The sequence below is a fragment of the Sciurus vulgaris genome (assembly GCF_902686455.1).
Source record: "Sciurus vulgaris genome assembly, chromosome: X".
Classification (NCBI taxonomy): domain Eukaryota; kingdom Metazoa; phylum Chordata; class Mammalia; order Rodentia; family Sciuridae; genus Sciurus; species Sciurus vulgaris.
In genome coordinates, this window is record NC_136471.1 from 81,890,537 (window position 1) to 81,911,561 (window position 21,025).

The 21,025-nt window shown below is 35.3% G+C and overlaps 1 protein-coding gene across 2 annotated transcripts in view; it reads left to right on the forward strand.

Moving 5' to 3' along the window:
• Positions 1 to 21,025, forward strand: part of OPHN1 (oligophrenin 1) — a 414,702-nt gene that overhangs the window by 325,925 nt on the left and 67,752 nt on the right. For both annotated transcript variants that reach the window (XM_079125058.1, XM_079125057.1), the window contains exons 16-18: positions 4,429 to 4,513; positions 9,144 to 9,202; positions 10,321 to 10,426. In XM_079125058.1, coding sequence (XP_078981184.1) covers positions 4,429 to 4,513; positions 9,144 to 9,202; positions 10,321 to 10,426 — 250 coding nt within the window. The remainder of the gene's footprint in view (positions 1 to 4,428; positions 4,514 to 9,143; positions 9,203 to 10,320; positions 10,427 to 21,025) is intronic.

Genomic DNA, 21,025 nt, shown 5'->3' on the forward strand with positions numbered 1-21,025 from the left:
TCTTTCTTTTCATCTTTTTTGAATCCACAAGGAGTTTTATGTTTGATTACTACATGGAATATAAAACTTACTCCCAAACAATGTATTTTAAGCTAGTAACAACCTTTTACCAGTGAGTTTTATACTGTTATGTATTTTCTTGTAATTTCACAACCTTTTCTTCTGTATCAGAGACTACTTTTAGCATTTCTTACAAAGGCAGGCCTATTGGTTACAAATTTCCTCAGCTTTTGTCTGAAAAAAATTTTATCGCCCCTTGGTTTTTGAAGAACAGGATTGCTAGGTATAGTTTCCCTGGTTGGCAAGATTTGTTTCTTTTTTCTCCAACTTTTAGAGTGTAATATCCCATGCCCTCTAGCCTTCAGGATTTTTGTTAAAAATTCCACTTGTAGTTTATAGAGGTTTCCTCGTATGTAACAAGTCACTTTTCTCTTTCAGCTTTCACTGTTATCTGTCTTGAACTTATAACAGCTTGATTTGTTGTAGGTCTCTTTGGATTCATTCGCTTAGAAGTCTGTTGTATTTCCTGGATGTAGACTTTTTTTTCCTTCATCTGATTTAATCAAGTTCATCATGTCATCATTTATTGAAGGCATGTCCTGAATTTAGAAAATTCCCTTTGAGATTTCTATATAAAATATCAAGATCCATGGTAGCATTTTTTTCATCTTCCTGCCTACAGTATTATATGCATTTTCTCCTCTAGAGAAAACCAGCAATTAACTTCTTAGTCCAGGATTACTCAAGTAAAATCAATTTATTACCTGGTTGTAATGACTCCTGCATATCCAGAATTTGTCCCTAACTAGATCAGTCACAATAGATATTCTGATAATTAAAACGGTGGTGAGTGAGAAAAAGAATGCACATTTGCTAGATCTAGATTTCCAGTATTTCCTTGGACTTGAAAAAGTTTCTGCCTTTATTTTATTTCTTTTAAAATTTTTTGTTCTTTTTAGATATACATGACTGTAGAGAATATTTTGACATATTATATATACATGGAGTATGATTTTCCATTCTTATGATTGTACATGATGAGGAATTTTACTGATGGTGTATACATACATATAGGAAATTTATTTCCAACTCATTCTACTGTCTTTCCTATTTCCATCCCCATTCCCTTCCCTTCCTTCTCCTTTGTCTAATCCAATGAATTTCTGTTCTTCCCCCCATCCGCACGTGTTGTTTGTTTCCATCTGCTTATCAGAGAAAATACGTGGCCTTGGAGTTTTTAGGATTGATTTATTTCACTTAGCATCATAGTCTCCAGAGTCATCCATTTACCAGCAAAATTCATAATTTCATTATTCTTTATGGCTGATTAATATTCCATTGTGTATATACACCACATTTTCTTTATCCATTCATCTGTTGAAGGGCACCGAGGATGGTTCTGTAGCTTAGCTATTGTGAATTGAGCTGCTATAAAAATTGGTGTTCTGCCTTTATTTTTTAAAATATGCTTTTCTATCCCTTTTTTCTCTCTTGTCACATTATGGTAGTATACATAATATACAATGATATAATATGATTTATGGATAATAACAATGTATGAATTATTCTTCTTGATGGTGTTTGATAAGTCCCTTAAGACCAAATTTATTCTTTTACTTTTCAGATTGGGTGGTTTCCAGTGACCTGATTTCAAGTTTGACTTGATCTTGTCTGGCACTGAATCACTATTGAGATTTTGATCTTAGTAATATTCTTTAGTTTCATGATTTTCTGTTTGGTAATTTTTATGTTTTCTTTGTCTTTGAATAGATCCTCAGTTCATTCATGCCTTGCTTTACTTTGCTGAACATCTTTATGAGTGTCCTTTTAAATTTCCTGTCAGGTCAATCAAATATTTGCATTTCCTTAGGGTCAGTTTCTTGAAATTTCTCTTGCACTTTTATTTTTAAAATGATGATTGATTCTTCAATTTTTTTTTACCTTTGTTTCCTTATTTCACCCTTTTTATATTAGATAAAAGAACCACATCTCTCAGTCTTGTTAGAATGCTCTGTTACAGGAGATGTTCCTCCCCAATCAGCCTGGCCAGAGATTTTAGGTGTCTCTAAGCTCTGTGTTTGTCCATCCTGCTCTCATTGTTCTTAATTGCCACCATGAAACTAGAGAGTGCTAAATTGTACTGTTGCCTCGAGCCATATAGGATATAAGCCATTCTCTTGGGATGCAACTAGAGAAGTTGGGGTCATAGGCATGTGTTCCAGTTTCTTCTTTCCTTTCAAAGAAGCTAAGAGCTAGAGTTTATCTCCTGCTCTTTCTTCCCTACACCAAGAAAAGGGGCTGAGGCGAATGCCTAAATACTGATCATACTGCTCACTTTGAGCCTGGGGGGATAGCTGCTGAATGATTGCAAGTTTAAAAGTCACCTTATTGTTGGTCTTCTCTTTTAACATTTTAAATATTTCACTCCACTCCCCTCTTGCTTGCATGGCTTCTATAGAGAAGCACAATGTTATTCTTATCCTTGCTCTTCTATAAGTAAGGCGCTTTCTTCCCTTCCTTGACTTCAACATTTTTCATTTGTCTTTGAATTTTAAAAAAATTTGAGGGCTGTGGTTGTAACTCAGTGGTATAGTGCTTGTGAGGCATTGGGTTCAATCCTCAGCACCAAATAAAAAATTAAGTTAAATTAAGAAATAAAGGTATAAAAGTTTGAATATAATATACTTCAATATAGACTTTTTAGTATATATCCTGTCTGGGGTTCACTGAATTTCCTGGATCAGTGGTTTGACATTTATCATTACTTTCAAGAAATTCTTAGTCATTATTGCTTCAAATATTTCTTTCCTTTTTATTTTGCATCTCCTCTGGTATTCTTATCACATGTATATTTTATCTTTCATGATAATCCTATAGCTTTGAAATATTCTGTTCTTTATTTCATTCTTTTTCTCATTGCATTTCAGATTTAGAAGTACCTGTTCACTTATCTTCAAGCTCATTAATTCTTTCCTTAGCCGTGCCCAGTCTGTTGATGAGCCCTTAAATTCATTCTTCCTTTCTATGTGGTGTTTATTTTTCCTAGCATTTCCTTTTGTTTCTTTCTTAGAGTTTCCATATTTCTCCTATATTATCCATTTCCTCTTTGAAGTAGTTCACTTTTTCCATGTCCTTAGTATGTTATTCATAGTTGTTTTAAATAACTGGGTTGATAATTCTGATAATATTGCTACCATATCTGAATCTGTTTCTGATGTTCACTGGCATCTTGAGACTATGTATTGTGTCTTTTAGTATGCCTTTTCATTTTTTGTTGCAGGCTAGATATAATTTAATAGGTAAAAGGAATGTAGGTACATAGGCCATTAGTGTGATGTTTTATGTTTATATGGCTATGGTTTAGCCAGTGTTTACTCTTTGCTGTAACTGTAGGTGAAAGAGGCTAAGTTTTCCTCTAGTGTTCTTGTTTTTGTTCCTCTCTATTATCTTTGATTTTCCATAGATACTCTCTCTGAGTGGTACAACTTTTAGTCATATTTTTCTGTTATTATACAGGAGCCCATTTGATGTGGGGTAAGGTGTCATGGGAGGGAAAATATTCTATATGCCTGTGATCATATCTCTTTTAGTGAGCTGGGCCCTGGCCTCTGACTTTTCCAACTGCTTCTCAGTTTTGTTTTGTTTTTTCCTCTTCAGGAGACACAGGAAGTATCTTGAGTAGAATATTTCTTTTTACCCAGATTAGTTAGGTTGTGGTAAAACTAGTAGATCAGGGTTCTGCAGTAAGGTAGTTTCCCTTCAGTTTCTCTTTCTACTGTTAAAAAGAATAGAAAGCTTGGGCATAAAGATGACTGCTTTTCTTCTGCCCTGCCAGAAGCATGGAAGTATGGGAGGATTTTTCTCAGATCTTTACTGTAAGAACCTGATAGGGTTCCTGAAAACAAAATAAAAAAAAAAAAAAACTGGGGTTCTGCCTAGGATCAGGAGTTTTTAACTCTCAAACTCATACATATTGAGCCTCCAACAATTTGTCCATTACAAATTAAGTGTTCCTATCCTGCTTTGGACTTCTTAGAAGATTTTTGACCCTGGGCTTCTGCTGTAATTAGTTTTGATTCTCACTTTCTGCCTCTGTATATCTTTACTTTTTTTGACCTGGAGCATCAGTTTTCCCCATCACCCTCAGGTCTATCAGTTCTATGATGAATCTATAAAGAGTGGATTTTCAGTGTGTTCAGATATTGTTCTTGTAGTGTGAATGAAAGAGGTGACTTCCAAGCTTCTTACATGCTGGACCATAATGCAAGGGACTTGTTGAAATATCATACTTTCTTTTTGTACCATTTTGATCTCTTGAGAACTCATTTGAATAACCAATTTTTAATGAATTCACTTCATTTTGTTAAGGGGGTAAAGGGTAAAGCTTCTGTGAAGATTAACTTTTTTTGGTTTACTTTTCTCAAATAGATCCCAAATGCCCAGGAGATGTTGATTTTCATAATAGTGACTGGGACATTAAGACAATCACCAGCTCCTTGAAATTCTACCTCAGGTATGCCTGTTTTGAATTGGGATTTTGCTGTTCATAGTTAATGAAATTTGGGTGGGGATTAGAGCTAACACACAGTTTTAGAAAGTTAGACATGATTGCTAACTATAAAAAAAAAGAATGAAGAGGATTTCTGTCAAAGAAGGAGGCACATTAGAAGACCTTTTCTTTAAATCTGAGAAACTAAGCAAAAGAAACATGGAAATTATAATTGTTAATAAAAAAAGTTTTTGAAAAAATACATTATTTAAAAAGATGTTCTTGGAATAATTGAAGTCATTTTTCCACTGCTCGCAGATAAAGTTAGTGTCATGATGGGTTCACTAGAAAAATCAAAATTTGTGACAATTCATGATTATTAACATATTCTAGTGGATAACAATCATTCTAAAACATCAAATTGTATTTGGGTTGAATAATTGTGTGTGTGTGTGTGTGTGTGTATACATGCCTTAATATGCATGATGAAAGTCAAAACCAAATCAAGAAAATATAATCATAAAATTATTAGAACTAAATAAAGTGGTAGCAGTAAGAAAAAGTAATATCCAAATTTGGACTGCACAGTGACAATGTATTCATATTGTTCACTTTATTGGCATAAATTTATATTAAGGTGATTTTATATATGTATGTATGTGTGTGTATATATGCATACATACATATACACGCACACATATATTTTTGTTTTGTTTTGTTTTAGTATGGGGATCGAACCCAGGGGCTCATGCATGCTAGGCAATTGCTGTACTTCGGAGCTACATCCTCAGCCTTTTTTATTTTATTTATTTATTTTTGGGGGGAGTGCTAGGAATTGAACCCAGGGCCTTGTGCATGGGAGGCAAGCACTCTGCCAACTGAGCTATATCACCAGCCCATTTATTTTATATTTTTAAACAAGATCTCACTAAGTTTCTGAGGATGGCCTCCAACTTGTAATCCTCCTGCCTTAGCCTCTGCAGTAGCTGGGATTATAGGCATACACCACTGCACTCAGCCAAGATAAATATATATTTAAAATCCATTTATGGATTTATTTAACTATTTATGTCCCATATTATGTGCCACCATACTTTATATGTTAAAATGTCTTATTTTCAACTGTCATGCTCCTTGGCATCATATTACTAATCTCAAAAAGATTGGGTCGATGGTACTCTGTTAAGTGATCTTCTTTTACAGCATCATCATCTTAGAATTTAACATCATCTTGATTACTTTTTCCACAAGTATATTTCCTGAATCTGCCAAAGAAGAAAGCAAGTGCTATAGGAAGGTTTATTCTATGTTAGGCAATGTACTAGTTGCTTACATTGAATGTGTGATTGTTTTCTCTCCCAATAACTGAGAACCATCTGTGATGTAGTATCCATTTTACAGATGAGGAAACTGAGGTACTCTTTTACCCCATTAAATAATATCCATGATCATATCATGTATTTTTTGAAAGTTAGTGTCTCTTATTTGGTTTGCTGGCAGTGGGATGTCTTCTTCCCCTGCCCTCAATTACTGGGAACTATGGCCTTTATGGGGTTGTTGGGTAATTTAATAAAAACAGAGAGCAATATTCTGTGAGTTTTCAGAAGATTTGTGATGATGAGAATAGTAAGAGTATTTGATACTCTGTCTCCTTAAAAAGAATCAATGTTTTCAAAGGTATTTATAGGTTAAGACCATTTCCAACCTATATCATTCTTAGCTCATCCCATAATTAATAATATTGCCATTTTGAAAGATGAGATGCCTGAAATTTTGAGTGGGCAACACCTCCAGTAAGAGATATTCATTCTTCAGACTCTCTCATCTGTGGACTTTTAATTTGTACCAGCCGATCAATACCTTTTAGATTTTTCAAAGATATCAGTATTCCCAGAGTGGGTTTCCTTCTGTGTTCTGGATTTTTAAATCACCCTTTGTCTCTAACATTTCCAGGAGAGTACCATAGAAATCACCCACTTCTCTCTTTTGTATCTTTTATTTAACTGACTCTGTCATTCCAGGAGTGCCCATCTCTAAATCAGCTAACATTTTCTGAGTGCCTATTCTATGACAAGTAGAATATTAGTCAGTAAACATACAGTTGAGAGTAGATATGGTCTCTGACCTTAAAAAGTTTATTGTAAGGAGAACAGACAGAAGATAAATAATCATACAAATATAACAAACAATAAGTGCTCTGAAAGAAGGCATGATGTTCTTTGAAGGCATTTAATAGTGTTTTAGTCAGGTTTTTTTGCCTTTATGACCAAAACACCTGGAAAGAATAGTTTTAGAGGAGAAGAAGTTTATGTGGTACTCACAGTTTTAGAGGTCTCAGTTCATAGTTGGCCACCTCCATTCCTTTTGGTCTGAGATGACGTAGAATATCATGGTGGGAGAGCATATTGGAAAGTACCAGAGGACATGGTAATCAGGAATCAGGGAGAGCTGTGCTCACCAGGGACAATGTATAAACCCCAAGGTCACACCGCCTCCTCCTCCCACACTCTACCTGCCTACTCTTAATACCAAGTTAATTCCTATCAGTGGATTAATGAACTTATTAGGTTTAGGCTTCCATAACCCAATCATTTCACCTCTGAAATTTCTTGCATTTTCTCATACTTTTGAGAGACATCTTATATTTATACCATAACATTCTACCCATGGTCCCCCAAAGCTTATGCCCATCTCACAAGGCAAAATATATTTGCCCCCATCCCAGCCAGGCTTCTGTATCAATACTCTACTTGTTCTATATATACTTCTTAACCCCCAGTTGCTCTTCATCCCATTTTAATCTGACTCTTACCTCCACTGTTCAATGGAAACTGTTCTTGCCAGGGTCACCAGTGACTCCTTCAGTGTTGCATACAGAGGATAATTTTAGTCTTTTTGTTACTTGACTTCTCTGTAGAGTTTAAACTGGTAACAAGACTTCCTTAAAACTTTCTTATCTTTTGGATTTTGCAGTATCACTTGATTTTGTTTTTTCTTTTGCCTCATTAGTCATTGTTGGCCATCCCCTTTATGAAATTTCTACCTGATATTTCCCAGGGTCATGTTCCTTTTACATTATATTGAGGGATGGAAAATTCAAATATCTATGGGGTCCAGGAAATGAAAATGAGCAAGGTAGTCTGTTTTCATATTAAATGTGTTGTATAATGAACCTTTATTTGCATAGCAATCCCTTTCTTTATATATAAACAGTAATGTTCTTTACTTCTGCAACCATCCACATGGTCTGATGGAGCCAGATCATTAACATTTTTCAACAAAGATGGAAATACAGATTTTTATATGAAATAGCTTAACTTTTCTTATTTTGATCATTGATTCAATTCCATTTCACTTATATACACTATATTAGACAAAAAAGAAGAATAAATGTCAGAAAGCCTTTTTTGACTGTCAGTTTGACATCTCTCCTAGAGCAGGGCCATCTATTCTCATGGTTTTAACCACCATTCTGGGTTCATTATTTCCACATCTGCTTCTCAGCCCTACAAGGGCTCTGGTTCCAACTTTTTAATAGACATGTCCCTCTGCTTAACCTCTCTTCTTCCCTCTTAATCCATTCCTATTCTGTCTACTCACCCAAACCAAATTACTCCATCCATCACCATCAGACCCAGTCAATAAAGGGATTCTCTTTTTAGTGTGTCTTTCAGAGCATCCTCTTCACCTTGTCTTTGTATGTTATTTCCACTATTTCTGTCCTGGTCTTCATTACCTGTTTCCTCTGGATTGCTACAATAATAGTGGCAGGTCATGTAGCACAGTAATTGAGAGCAGGGAGTCTAGAGACAGACTGCCTGGTTCTGCCACTTCTTAGCTGTGTAAACTTGGACGAGTTCTTTATCTGCTGTAGGTCTCAGTTTTCTCATCGATAAAATGGATATAATCATAGTACCTATAATGATAGTACCTATCATAAGATTTAAATGAGTTAAAGCACATAAATCACTTAAAATGATGCAAAGTTTGCTATTATTATTATTATTATTATTATTTTTATTATTTACTTCCTCACCACACATATTTATTGTTTACTCTTGTCCCACTGTATGGAAAATTTTGTGTATGATGCTTTCCTCTACTAGAGTTAGCTCCTTGGAGGTTTGGACTATACTTATTCATCTCTGGATTCCCAAAATCTGGCATGATGCCAGGCACAAGTCGGTACTCAGCCAATATTTTTTGACTAAATGGAGAACATTTGAATCTCAGTTTCTTCTTAAATTAAATAAGGATTTGAATAACTGTTTCACCTGATGGGTCATTGGAAAGATGAAAAGGAAAAACAGATGCAAGAGTACTTGGAAATTCTATGCATATATCAGATCATAAGGGATTCATGGTAGCATGCAGAGCATGCCTCTTTTTGAACTTTGCAGGGCTTATTCTTACTTCCATTCTCTTTGAGTAGCAATCAGAGACCTCGTTAGAAGCCTTAGTTTATGTTTTTCCAGGACTTCTGTTGAATTACTAGCAACTTGTATTGCCTGATAAAGTCTCAGGTAAAGAGAAAGATGTATGCAATCACACTAAGCTGGGGGCTCAGAAACATTGCCCTCATGGTCCACAGAATGAGAATCCAAGGTCTAGCTACACCCTCCCCAAAGGAACTTACAGTCTTCATTAATTTCAGGAATCTTTCTGAACCTGTCATGACCTATAGGCTTCACAAAGAGCTGGTCTCTGCTGCCAGTAAGTATTTATGTTACTAGTTAATGTGTTGTCATGGTTTCTTAGTAAGGTATACAACAATAAGTCTTGAAAACTAATTGTGGGACAAAAACCAAAAACACATACACAAGTTTTTCCCACTGCCAAATGAGATATTCCTGCTTGCTATCCCAAGAGTTATATGATTTTTCATAAACTAATGTTAGTTGAGTTGGTTGGAATAAATTGGCTAACTTGAGGGATATGACAGGCATAAAGACTTTGGTTTATTTATTTATTATCTCTTACTTCAGAACAAGAGAATTGGCTCATATTACCAAGGAACAGCAAAATGGTTACATTACAGCTGTGTCTCAGCTTCCTTTAGTACTTTGCCTTTTCAAATGCTTTTGCAATTATGTTGTGAGTCCTTAGTCTTAATCTGTTAGCACAAGCATCATATTTTCTACATAAGAAAAATGAGAGTAAGGGTAGAGGGGTCCATGTAAACAAGGACATGTAGAGTAACCCTAAAGATTTGCCTTTAAAGAAGCATTAACCATTTTGGACGAGGCCAGTTTATGACTGTCTCTCCTGCCTGTACACAGCCCTCATCCTACACTGTGACCTGTGTCGTGAATGATAAGGATTCAGGGGCCTTGACGGCTTAACAGGTCTTTGAGGCAAGGGAGCTTTGCTCAGTGCTTCTGGGATCCCTTATTGATTTTCACAAGAACCCAGAGGCAGCAACAGTACTACAAGGAAGGTGGGTGGGAAACGGTTGTCAAACAGAGGTATACATGTGGGTGGGACATTTTAGGAACAATCTGCTGTGGCCAAAATTCTGATTGCCTTTAAAACAGCCTTATCGCCTCTTCCTTCTCTTCTATCTTCTATTTTCTTTATCTTTCTAGGCCTGTTTTCTTCTCTCTGTCTTTTGTTCTCTTTCTTTCTTCTTGGTCTCTCTTTGTCTCTGTACCTATTTATCTCTTCAACTTTTGATTTTCTTTATGTCTCTGTTTGTCTTCTCTGCATCTGTGTGTGTGTGTGAGTGTGTGTGTGTGTGTGTGTGTGTGTGTGTGTGTGTGTGTGTGTATGAGAGTTTGTTCAATCCAATTGCCCAGAAAGCCAAACATCTCTCACACTCTTTTTTCTGACAGAGTCTGATAACCTGGATTATCGGCTAGGAGCTATTCACTCCCTGGTTTATAAGCTACCAGAAAAGAACCGTGAGATGCTGGAACTTCTGATAAGACACTTGGTCAAGTAAGTAACTGTGTGATTTTCAGAAAGAGTTACTATTGGAGGACTGGGTCACATGTAGGGTCATATATTTATGCCTCTCAGATCCCAACTGCTTCCTGAGTGCTATGTGAGGTTGCTGATTTTGCCTTTACCTTTGTTGTATCTTCTCAGAGTCATCATGTAGCTGGATTGTCTTAGTTGAAGTATAACACTCAGGTAGTTGTACTGGGCACAGGTTTTGCTGCCAGATAAACTTGGTTTTAAATCCTAGCTCTATAACTTATTTAGCTGGGTAATCTTAGTCAAACTCCTCTGAGATTCTGTTTTGTCATCTTTACAATGAGAATAGTAATGCCTACCATGAAGGACTGATGTGTGGATTAGAATGAACACAGCCATATAGGTGTGGTAGTGCTCCTCAGAAGGCTAAGGCAGAAGGATCACAAGATCAAGACCAGTCTCAACAACTTAGTGAGACCCTGTCTCAAAATGAAAACAACAATAGCAGCAACAAAAAGAAAACCTAAAATGGGCTGGGGATATAGCTCAGTGGAAAAGTACTCATGGGTTCAATCCCCAGTACCAAAAACAAAAACAAAAACAAAAAAAGATTAAGTAATGCCAACTTGGCATGGTGGTGCATGCCTGTAATTCTAGCTACTTGGCAGGCTAAAGCAGAAGTGCAAGTTCAAGGCCAGCCTGCACAACTTAGTGAGACCCTGTTTCAAAACAAAATAAAAGAACTAAAAGTCTAGGGTTGTAGCTCTGTGGTAGAGTGCTTGCTTATGCATGTATATGTCCTGGGTTTCAATACCCAGTACTGCAAAACTAAGCAAAAACAAACCCATGAACACAGGTAAAGTTTATGGCACAGGCACATAGGAAGCTCTCAACAAATGAGAGTTGATAGGATTTTGATCAACTTCTTGCCCTGGTGACAGTAACATCATTACAGAAAGTAAGCCTGGTGACAAGGCTCTGAGATAGGTGGGTGAAAGGGGCACTTGTGCCCCACAGTGGTGCTTCCTGGTCAGAGGAATTAGTGTTGTAAATAAAGATGAATTTACCTGGTTCAATAAAATGCAGACAGCACTGTGTTCAGGAGTCAGCAAGCATGGATTCTAGATTCATTTCTGCTGTTAGTCCTCTCAGTGGGCAGGTCACTCTCAAGGCTTCTCCTGGAATATTAAACAGTATGGTGAAAGTAAGCTTAGAGGAATTGTAATGCATTTAAAGCATATATTTAGCAAATAAAGCTGTCCTCATTAAAAATGTAGTCATCAGACATTTCAACCTTATTTAGAGAGGACTTTAAACACCTAAAATTGAGGTCCTTAGTGAAGGTGAAACTCTAGTTAATGACCCTCTTAGCACCCCACTGTGATAAATTCTGAGCACTTGGTCCATCTGGACCTCAGGTCTTCCTATGAAATCTCACCAAATATCTGATCCAGCTCTGACTTTCTCCGATTTTCAATTTTATAACACTTGCATAGTTAATGAGTGTTATATACACTGATATAGATAATAAATAGACTTGACGAGAGAATAGCTTTTATGTTTATTGCCAATGTTTGTATGTTAGCCTAATAGAGGATATTAAATGATGTTTTGTCTCCAAATGTAGTTTGTAGTGATCTTAGTAAAAGTTGAGAAATCAGCAAAAATAAAATAAAATAAATAATAGAAAATATGCATGTTAATTTGAAGTTTCCCTGGGGAAAGAGATTTGGGGTTCAAGTTACAGTTTTCCCTCTAATCTTTATGTGACCTAAAGAAAGTGCCTCTCATTTTTTGAGCCTCAATTTCTTCATCTGAGAGTACTGGGTCATATAATCTTTAAAAACACATTTGCTGTGACTTTCTAAGTGTCTCAACATGGACTCAACAAGGACTCATGAAAATGTCCCTGCAGGCAGTGAGTAACTGGGTGCCTGCTTCCAACTACCCAGAGGCTAGCCACCTGGCTTACTTCAAGAATCTTGGTCCTCAAAATCCTTAAAACAAAAGAAGACATGAACAGATAGATCAAGGAAATAGAAAGACAGGTGCCTTTAAGTATATAAAAAATACTGAGGCTCACTCATTAGTAATAAAGATACAAATTAATATTACACTGAGCTACCATTTATTGGCAAATTCCAGTGCACAGTCTCTGTTGTTAAGACAATGGGGAAACAGGCATTCTAATACATTGCAGTACTGATTCACTAAAGTCTCAGAGGAAGAGGAGATGGAAATACCTAACAAATTTGCATATTCAGTTACCCTTTGAAGTAGCAAATCCCACTTTTGGCAACTACTCTAAAGACATATCTCCACAAATACAGAACAAGTGTACAGGGTCTTTCAAAGCAGCACAAATTTAATAACAAAAGATTGGAAAATACAACAACAGGGATGTGTGGAATAAATAAAGCTATAACTGACCATGCAGTCTTGGGCAGTCATAAAAAATAGAATGAGGTAGGTATAAAACAGGTATATAATGTACTAAATTTATAATATGATAGAAGAAAGCAAAAATATAGAAATACTCTACATATCCACATACTTGTTTTCTTATTTCATAAAATAAAAAAGTGACTACCCAGAATTCCACTCACAGTTATGTATATCCAAGATAAATGAAAATATATGTCCATAGAAAAGCTTGTGCAAAGTGCTCATAGCAGCATTATTCACAGTTATCCAAAGGTGGAAAATTACCCAATTATCTATCAATAGATAAATGGATAAACAAAATGTCATATGTTCCATACAGAAGAATACTATTTGACCATCAAAAGGAATAAAGCACTGATTGATGGTAACATATGGATGAACCTTGAAAACATCATGCTAAATGAAAAAGTCAGACATAAAAATCCACATATGAGTCCATTCACATGAAATAATAAATCTGTAGAGATAAAGACAAAGTAGATTAGTGGTTGCCAAGGTCTGGGAAGTGAAGACGTAAGGAGTATATGATATGGGTATAGGGTTTCATTTTATAGTAATGAAAATTTCTGTAATAATTAGTGATGACTGTTGCATCACTCTGTGAATATACTAAAAACCATTGAACTATACCCTTAAAAACCGGGGATTTATTGTTTTGTGAACTTTATCTCAATAAAAGTTATAAAAATAAACAAAATGGTTATATAGGGACTAGGTGGTGAATAATGCAGAAGGGATAGGGATAAGAGCTAAATTGCTCTTTAAGTCTACCTCCTTATATGATTTAAAAAATATTTTTAGATATAAAATATTTTTAGATATTGATAGACCTTTATTTTATTCATTTATGTATATGTGGTGCTGAGAATTGAACCCAGTACTTCACACAAGCTAAGCAAGTGCTCTACCACTAAGCCACAACCCCAGCTCTCATATAATTTGACTTTTAACTCATATTGATGTTTTTCACACCTATAACTAACATTAAATCAGAAAGAAAATATTATAAACCCTAAAATTGAACACCAAAAAACAAATTAATCTAAATGTTTATCAACCTGATAACATAGTCACATAAAGAAAACAGTTATTTCAACTAACTTGTCAACATAGTCTCTGACTCATTCTTTATAAGATACTCTAAAAGTAAGAAGAACTCCATGGAAGTTTAAAACATCATCCAGTAGGGTGATTTTTTAACAGCAATGTAATTATGATTTGAAATGTACGTCTCACAAGGATAAAAGAAAAGCAAAAGTATTAAAGTTACTAGAAACCAAGATTTATCGTCTAAGGAAAAATAAATACAGATATAAAATTAAAGATATAAAAAATCTATAACATTAAATTGGGAATGTCAATATGAATTTATGATTTAAAAATATAATAATAAGTCCAAATCTGTATTCATTGGACCAGTCTTGAAATGATTCTACCCAAAAAGCAATGCACACATTTAGTGCCTGATTCTTCGCTTCCAAATTGTGTTCCCTTTTCAAAGGAACCAGGGGTGCTTAAGAAATGACCGACTCCAGGTATAGAACAAGGAAAATAAATTGTATACAATTCAGTTGGCTAAATTTTACCAAAAAGGAAGAAAGAGTTGAAACACTAATAGCATCATATCCAAAAATGACACAAGAACCTGCTTGAAAGGGCCAACACTTGATGACATTTGGAGACAACGTGAACAACATCATATGATTATAACATATTAAATACACAAAAACTCATGATGTTGGTAAAGGAAGGAAAGATGTTCATTATATAAGAATACCAGATAATAAATGTAGGAGAAATATAAAAATAGAAAAATCACTGATTTGCAACCTTACCACCCTGTTTTAGAGATTGATCAAAATTATTAGGTAAGAGAGTATTGAGGAACAGGATAGTCACATAATTTCAGTGTATTACCCAAAAGTTAATTACTAATTGCAAATGGAAACAACACATCTTTGCTATGAACCCATGTTGTAGACAACAGTTTAAGTAATTGTTCAAAGTTAGCATCACTGATAATGGTACGAACTGATCTCATCTGCCTACTAATATGATTTAGTGAGAAGTACAAAGCATGATCTATGGGGTATATTTGCCAAAAATTTTCAATCTGATTTAAATTAATCCTTTCCAGTGTATAGGCAATAAAACATATAGAAAAATAGAGAATGTTTGACATTCTATGAGACAACTGGCTTGGACTTATCAAAATGGTCAATGCCATGAGAAAAGTGGTAGGGGTACTGTTTTACACTAAGAGGCTAAAGAAACAAACAAATGCAGTACATGAACTTTGAATGGATCCAGATTTGAAAAACTTAATTATAAAGGATTTTTTTGTGACATTTGAGAAAATTCATATACGAACTGGATATTAGATATGGAAGTACTGTAAATTTTCTTAAATGTGAAAATGTTACTCTGATTTCGTAGGAAAATATGCTTGTTCTTTGAAGATGAATGCTGAAGTATTTAGGTTGGAATTAATTTACTTTCAAAAAGTTCAGAAAAAACATATAACAAGAAAGCAAATGTGGCAAAATGTGAATTCATGAATCGAGGTTTAGATAGTGAATACTGATAGTACCATTTTTAAAATTATTTTATATATTTTAAAACCATAATAACCAAAGTTGTAGATAAAATGTAAATTACAAAGCAGGGATAGTTCTATTTAGGAAATTTACACAGAAGAAATTTCATGCACTTTAAAAATGCACATAATTTTCCTGCCTGCCAACTGCTGCATGCATAATCTATACGGTGATTATTATATCTATGCCTTCATGATGTTTTCCCGCCACCAGCCCATTTTCTAGGGTAGTAACAGGCAGAAACAAAGTGACCTCAGCCAATTTGTAGTTCCCAATTATCTAGTTATTTTGGAACCCATAACTTCCATTAGTTGGAGGTAGGAGAACACTAAGCCTCACCTCCCCAGCAATCTCACTAGTATATTATAATGGAAGCAAGCCTCAGGACTCATTCTGCCATTTATACATATATTTATCAGTAAGCCAATACACAAAGAGTTGTGTAACCTGTTCTGTAAATTCAATGAAGTCCCATTTTTCCATCCTTTCAGATGATCTGATAGTATCTTCCATGAAATTTTCCCTCAAAGCAAATGAGATAATAATATAGTGACAAACTCGGAGTCAGGCAATTAAATGCTTTGCTGCAAATGTAAGAATCTGTCATAATCTTAGAACTGGGCTACCATCCTAAAGATTGTGGGCCATTAGGCTTACTGGATTCTTCTTATTTTTGTAATAATACTTTTGTTATTTCATAAGCAATACTGTGCATTGTAGAAATTGATTTCCACCTTTCCAGGCCATATTAACATTTTGCTACTTGACACAAAAAGTATACATTATAAGTGTTATCTGAATTACTGGTCATTTTTCATCTTTTTCATCTAGTATTATTCCCCCCTACATCCGTTCATGACATTGATATGTTGACAAGACCTGTTGTCCTGCAGATTGCTATTAGTTTTGCTTGCTTTCTTCATTATTTTTCAGCTCATTCCTCTATTGCCTGCATTTCTTGTAAAGTAGAGGTTATATCTAAAGGCAAAATGGATTCAAGTTAACTGTCTTTAGACTGGATCAAATCATAGGTGATGTGTGTACTTTGTGTTCCCTCATATCTGAAGCACATAATATTGTTTTATCTATCTTACTAATGTTAACATTAATTAATACTGTATTCTGCAACACTGTTCATGCAAGCCTGGGAGATTTTATACAGCAGTCCCAGGCAGTCCATATATCTTGAACACATCTTGGCACTGAGAAATCATTTTTACCGTCTATCATGATAATTAACATGGTAATAGGTAGGGAGATTTGGATTTGACTAGAGATGAAGTTAGCTAAAGTTTATAGTTGTCCATCTGGCTTATAATTAGTCTTTTAAGTACTAATTACTTACACTTGTAGTATGTAAGCATGTATTCATGATTAGAATGCTACAATTATATATAAAGAGTCCTACAGTACACATGAAGACTAAGAGCATATATGAAATTTTATCAGTTCTTGGGACATTTGTCTTTTTGATATTGTCATCCAAACTCTGGATGCATCTTAAAATCAGTGGTTTCTTGTTTTCAGGCAGCTGTTTTCATGTAATTATCATAGTCTCTGCATGCATAAACTCGATAATAGCTGCTAATATTGTAGTCATTTATATTATGTTCATTATTCAGTTTATTTTCTACTTAAAATGTCTTCAAAAATATTACAGGATGATTTGACAATGAAATTATTTTTCTTTCTTAGTGGTACCTAAATTAATGCTGTGGTTACCATTGATGGCATTGGTGAGGTTCAGGAAATTGCACAGACTATATTGAAGTATTTAAAGTAAATTACAGATAATATAACACCAGGAGAGAAAGCCAAAACTGTCTGCCCTGAACAAAGGGCACCATCCTTAGGTGGGGAGAAGACTGCTCATTTGTGACTCTGACTCATTCTCCCATTCATTATTATTATTTTCCTTTTGAAGGATGTTTTATTATGTAAGATTTCAAATATATGTATACAAAAATAAAGAAAACAATATGAAGAACTCGTGTGCTATCATCCAGCTTTAAATATTGTTAAAACAGTACCAGTCTTGTTTCATTTTATCCATGAACCCATTTACTTTCCCTTCTCCCATTTTATTTTGAAAAACTATCCAAAATATCAGAATTATTTTAGAATGAATTATTTAATAATCCATAAATATATCAGTTTGTCTTGAGCCTATAACTATAAACATAGCTACAATAAAATTATTTAGAAATGAATAAAATTATTTAATATCATCAAATATTCTCTTCAAATTTCCAGTGATCTCAAATATGTTAAATTTTCTTTGAATCAAGATCCAAATTGCATATACACATAACAATCTGATGAAATTATTTCTTTGTGTGTGGTACTAGGGATTGAATCCAGGGGCTCTGTACCACTGAGCTACATCCCCAGTCTTTTTTTTGACACAGAGTTTTGCCAAATTGATGAGGCTGACATGGAACTCATGATCCTCCTACCTCAAACTCCTGAGTACCTGGGATTACATATCCATAATACTGTGCCTGGGTTGATGAAATGTTTTTGAAGACTTCTTTAATCTCTAACAGAGGTTGACAAATTTTTCTGTAAAGTATCAGAAAAATACATATTTTAGGCCTTGTGAGTAATATGGCCTCTGTCACAAGTACTCAATTTTACCATTATAGGATGAAAGGAGCCATTTTAGTCACTAGGAAAGTCGTGTTCCAATGAAACAAGTAGTACAAAACATGGTGGACTGGGTTTGGTATCAGTACTTTAGTTTGGTGACACCTGATCTATAGCAGTGGTTCTTAAACATTAGTGTGTACCAGAATTACTGGGAAGACTAGTAAAGAACACGGAGCCTGGGTGTTGTCTAATCCCAGTGCTTTGTGAGGGTAAGGCAGGAGTGTCATAAATTGAAAGCCGGTCTCAGCAATGTAGTGAGGCCCTAAGAAACTTAGCAAGAATCTCTATAAATAAAATATAAAAATGGATGAGGACATGGCTCAGTGGTTATACATCCCTGGGCTCAATCCCTGGTACTGAAAAACAAAAACAAAAATCAAACAAAACAAACAAAAAAGCCAGGGGCCCAGACTTGATGTAGTATAGAATTAGGGACTCTATATTTTTACCATATTACCAATATTTTCTCTTTACCCCTCTCTTTTTTTTCTTGAAAATTATTTGTTAAAGGAAACAAGTCATTTCTCTTTTAAAGTTTCCCACAGTTGGGTTGAAAGTCTGCTCTAGTTCCAGCTATTTTTTAATTTTATTTTGGTGTGTGTGTGTGTGTGTGTGTGTGTGTGTGTGTGTGTGTAGAGTGGAGAGTACAAGCAAACTTAATAACGTGCAATACCCCTCCCATTAACTTCAAGAATAAGACTCAGCCATTCATTGAATGGCAGAGCTAGAAGTTTCTTTACATCATTTAATAACTCTTACTCTATACATGAGGAACCAGATATCTAAGAATGAAGACAGATAGTCCCAGAGCTATACAGTATATTAGTAATGAATCTTGGAATGTGAGTTGAGGTGGTGTCTTTATTTAGGAGTCAGAATACATAAAATCCTTAAAATTATTGAACCCTAAAGCCTCCCACCATTTTGCCATTTTTGCTTCTAAATCAGGTATCTCAAACTGGCAAGTCTAGGGACCAGATGGAGTCAAATATATTTCATTTTTCCTGGACTATTTTGAAATATACATGGCTTAACACCAAAATTCAAGAAATTCAGAGTTTTCATCAAAATATAGATTTCAGAAATGAGGCAGTTTGGCCACACTGGACCTGCAGCCCATATGGTCATAATCAGCTGAAGTTGAGTAGTGGTTGCTCCTTTTGGAATGGCACAAGCTTCTAATTTTTCCCCACCACTCCCAAGTGTTTTACCAAATATTGTATCAGAGTTAGCTAAGAGATGATCTAGGAATTCCGTAGGTCATTTATTAAAACTAGAAGAAGCTATCTTGATGTTACATCCCTAAGAGTGTGATGGTGTAACAGGGACTCTTTTGAAACTCCTCTCCCTCTGCTACTGTGACAAATGCCTTATACAAAAGCCTGATACAAACAACTTGGAAGAGGAAAGATTTATTTTGGCTCAAAGTTTCCAAAATTTGAGTCCATGATCATCTGGCTTCATTGCTCTTGGTCTGAGATGAGGCAGAACATCGTGGCAGAAGCATGTGGTGAAGGACAGATACTAGCTCATGGCATCTGTGAAGAAGTGGGGAAGGGGATGGACTAGGGATAAGATATAGTCCGCAAGGGTATAACCCCAGTGACCTCAGATACCTATTCCTTTGTTTCAAATTTCAATTTTGAAGTTGTATGCCTTTGCTCCAGTCCATGTGGAATGGAGGACTTACAGTTCTCTTCCCTAATTCACTGTTAACTATGCCCTAGTTTTTGGTTTCATTTGTTTTGTTCCCTTACAATATGAAGTGTGACACACCTCGGAAAGGTATTCAAAATGTATAGGACTATGGAAGTAACTCAGTGATGGAGCATTTGCCTAGTATGCATAATTTCATAGATTTAATCCCCCATCTAGAGCACTGCAAGAAAAATAAAAAATAAGAGAAATGACACATGCAAAGAACAGTTAGTCTTCCAAAACTCACTAGAATGCAAAGAAGGAGGAGTATCTTAAATGAGTACAAGGAACTTTCTTTAAAGAAATAGTAGGTGGCTTTGGCTTTTAAAAGGCTCCCACAGAAACTGTTTTTTTCTAGCTTTGAAACTAGAGAAACAGGCAAAGGATGCCATGGGACCACTGTGAGGCTTGGAGACCAACAAGTGTGGGTGTGAACTCCTGTTTTGCCATGTATTCACCAACTGTAATCTTACTAAATGTTTTACCCTTAGTGAACATGGGCTTCAAAGCTAAAATACTATACTGCTTTGCAGGTCTGATGATTCAGTGAACTGCTGAACATTGAACAAACATCAGTGCCCTTCAGAGCTCATAAAAGGAGATAAGCCAGTGCTCTTGCTTTGTCACTAGTACTTTAGCCTTTACAGATCACTTGGTGGCAGCATGGAGATACTTTTCGATTTTAATATCTGAAAAAAAATCTGTCACTAAAGAATAAAGGTTAATTGCAGAGGTATTTAAGCTGCTGAAAGGGACCTATCAGCAGCCCAGCAATATCAAAAGCCCTGAGTGGTTACTGCTTATTACCATCTGAATGGTACCCAGCCGTTGTCAAGGGCTTAACAGACTTCATTAAGATTTGTCTAAGGATTCTGTCCCCTCAATTATCCACTTAGTGTCAAGAACTAGCTGGTTGATGAGTCAGTTTCTTAGAATCCTTAGCTGGGGTGGATTTGGAAAATTGATGTCTAGAGTGGGCAGCTGGCCTGTCCCTTATTCTAACCTCCCCACACCCATAGCCAAATTGACCAAAGGGCTGCATACCTTTTATTTGGTTGCTTCCAGTACTATTTAAAACAGCATTAGAGTAACTCAGTTCCTTCAAAAATAATTTATTAGTACCTGCTGTGTACCAGGAACACATTCGGAAGTTGTTTATAACCTAGTAGGAGAGGGAAATAAGTAAATAGAAAAAAAAAAAAAAAAAAAACTCAGCTTGTCTATGGTACCA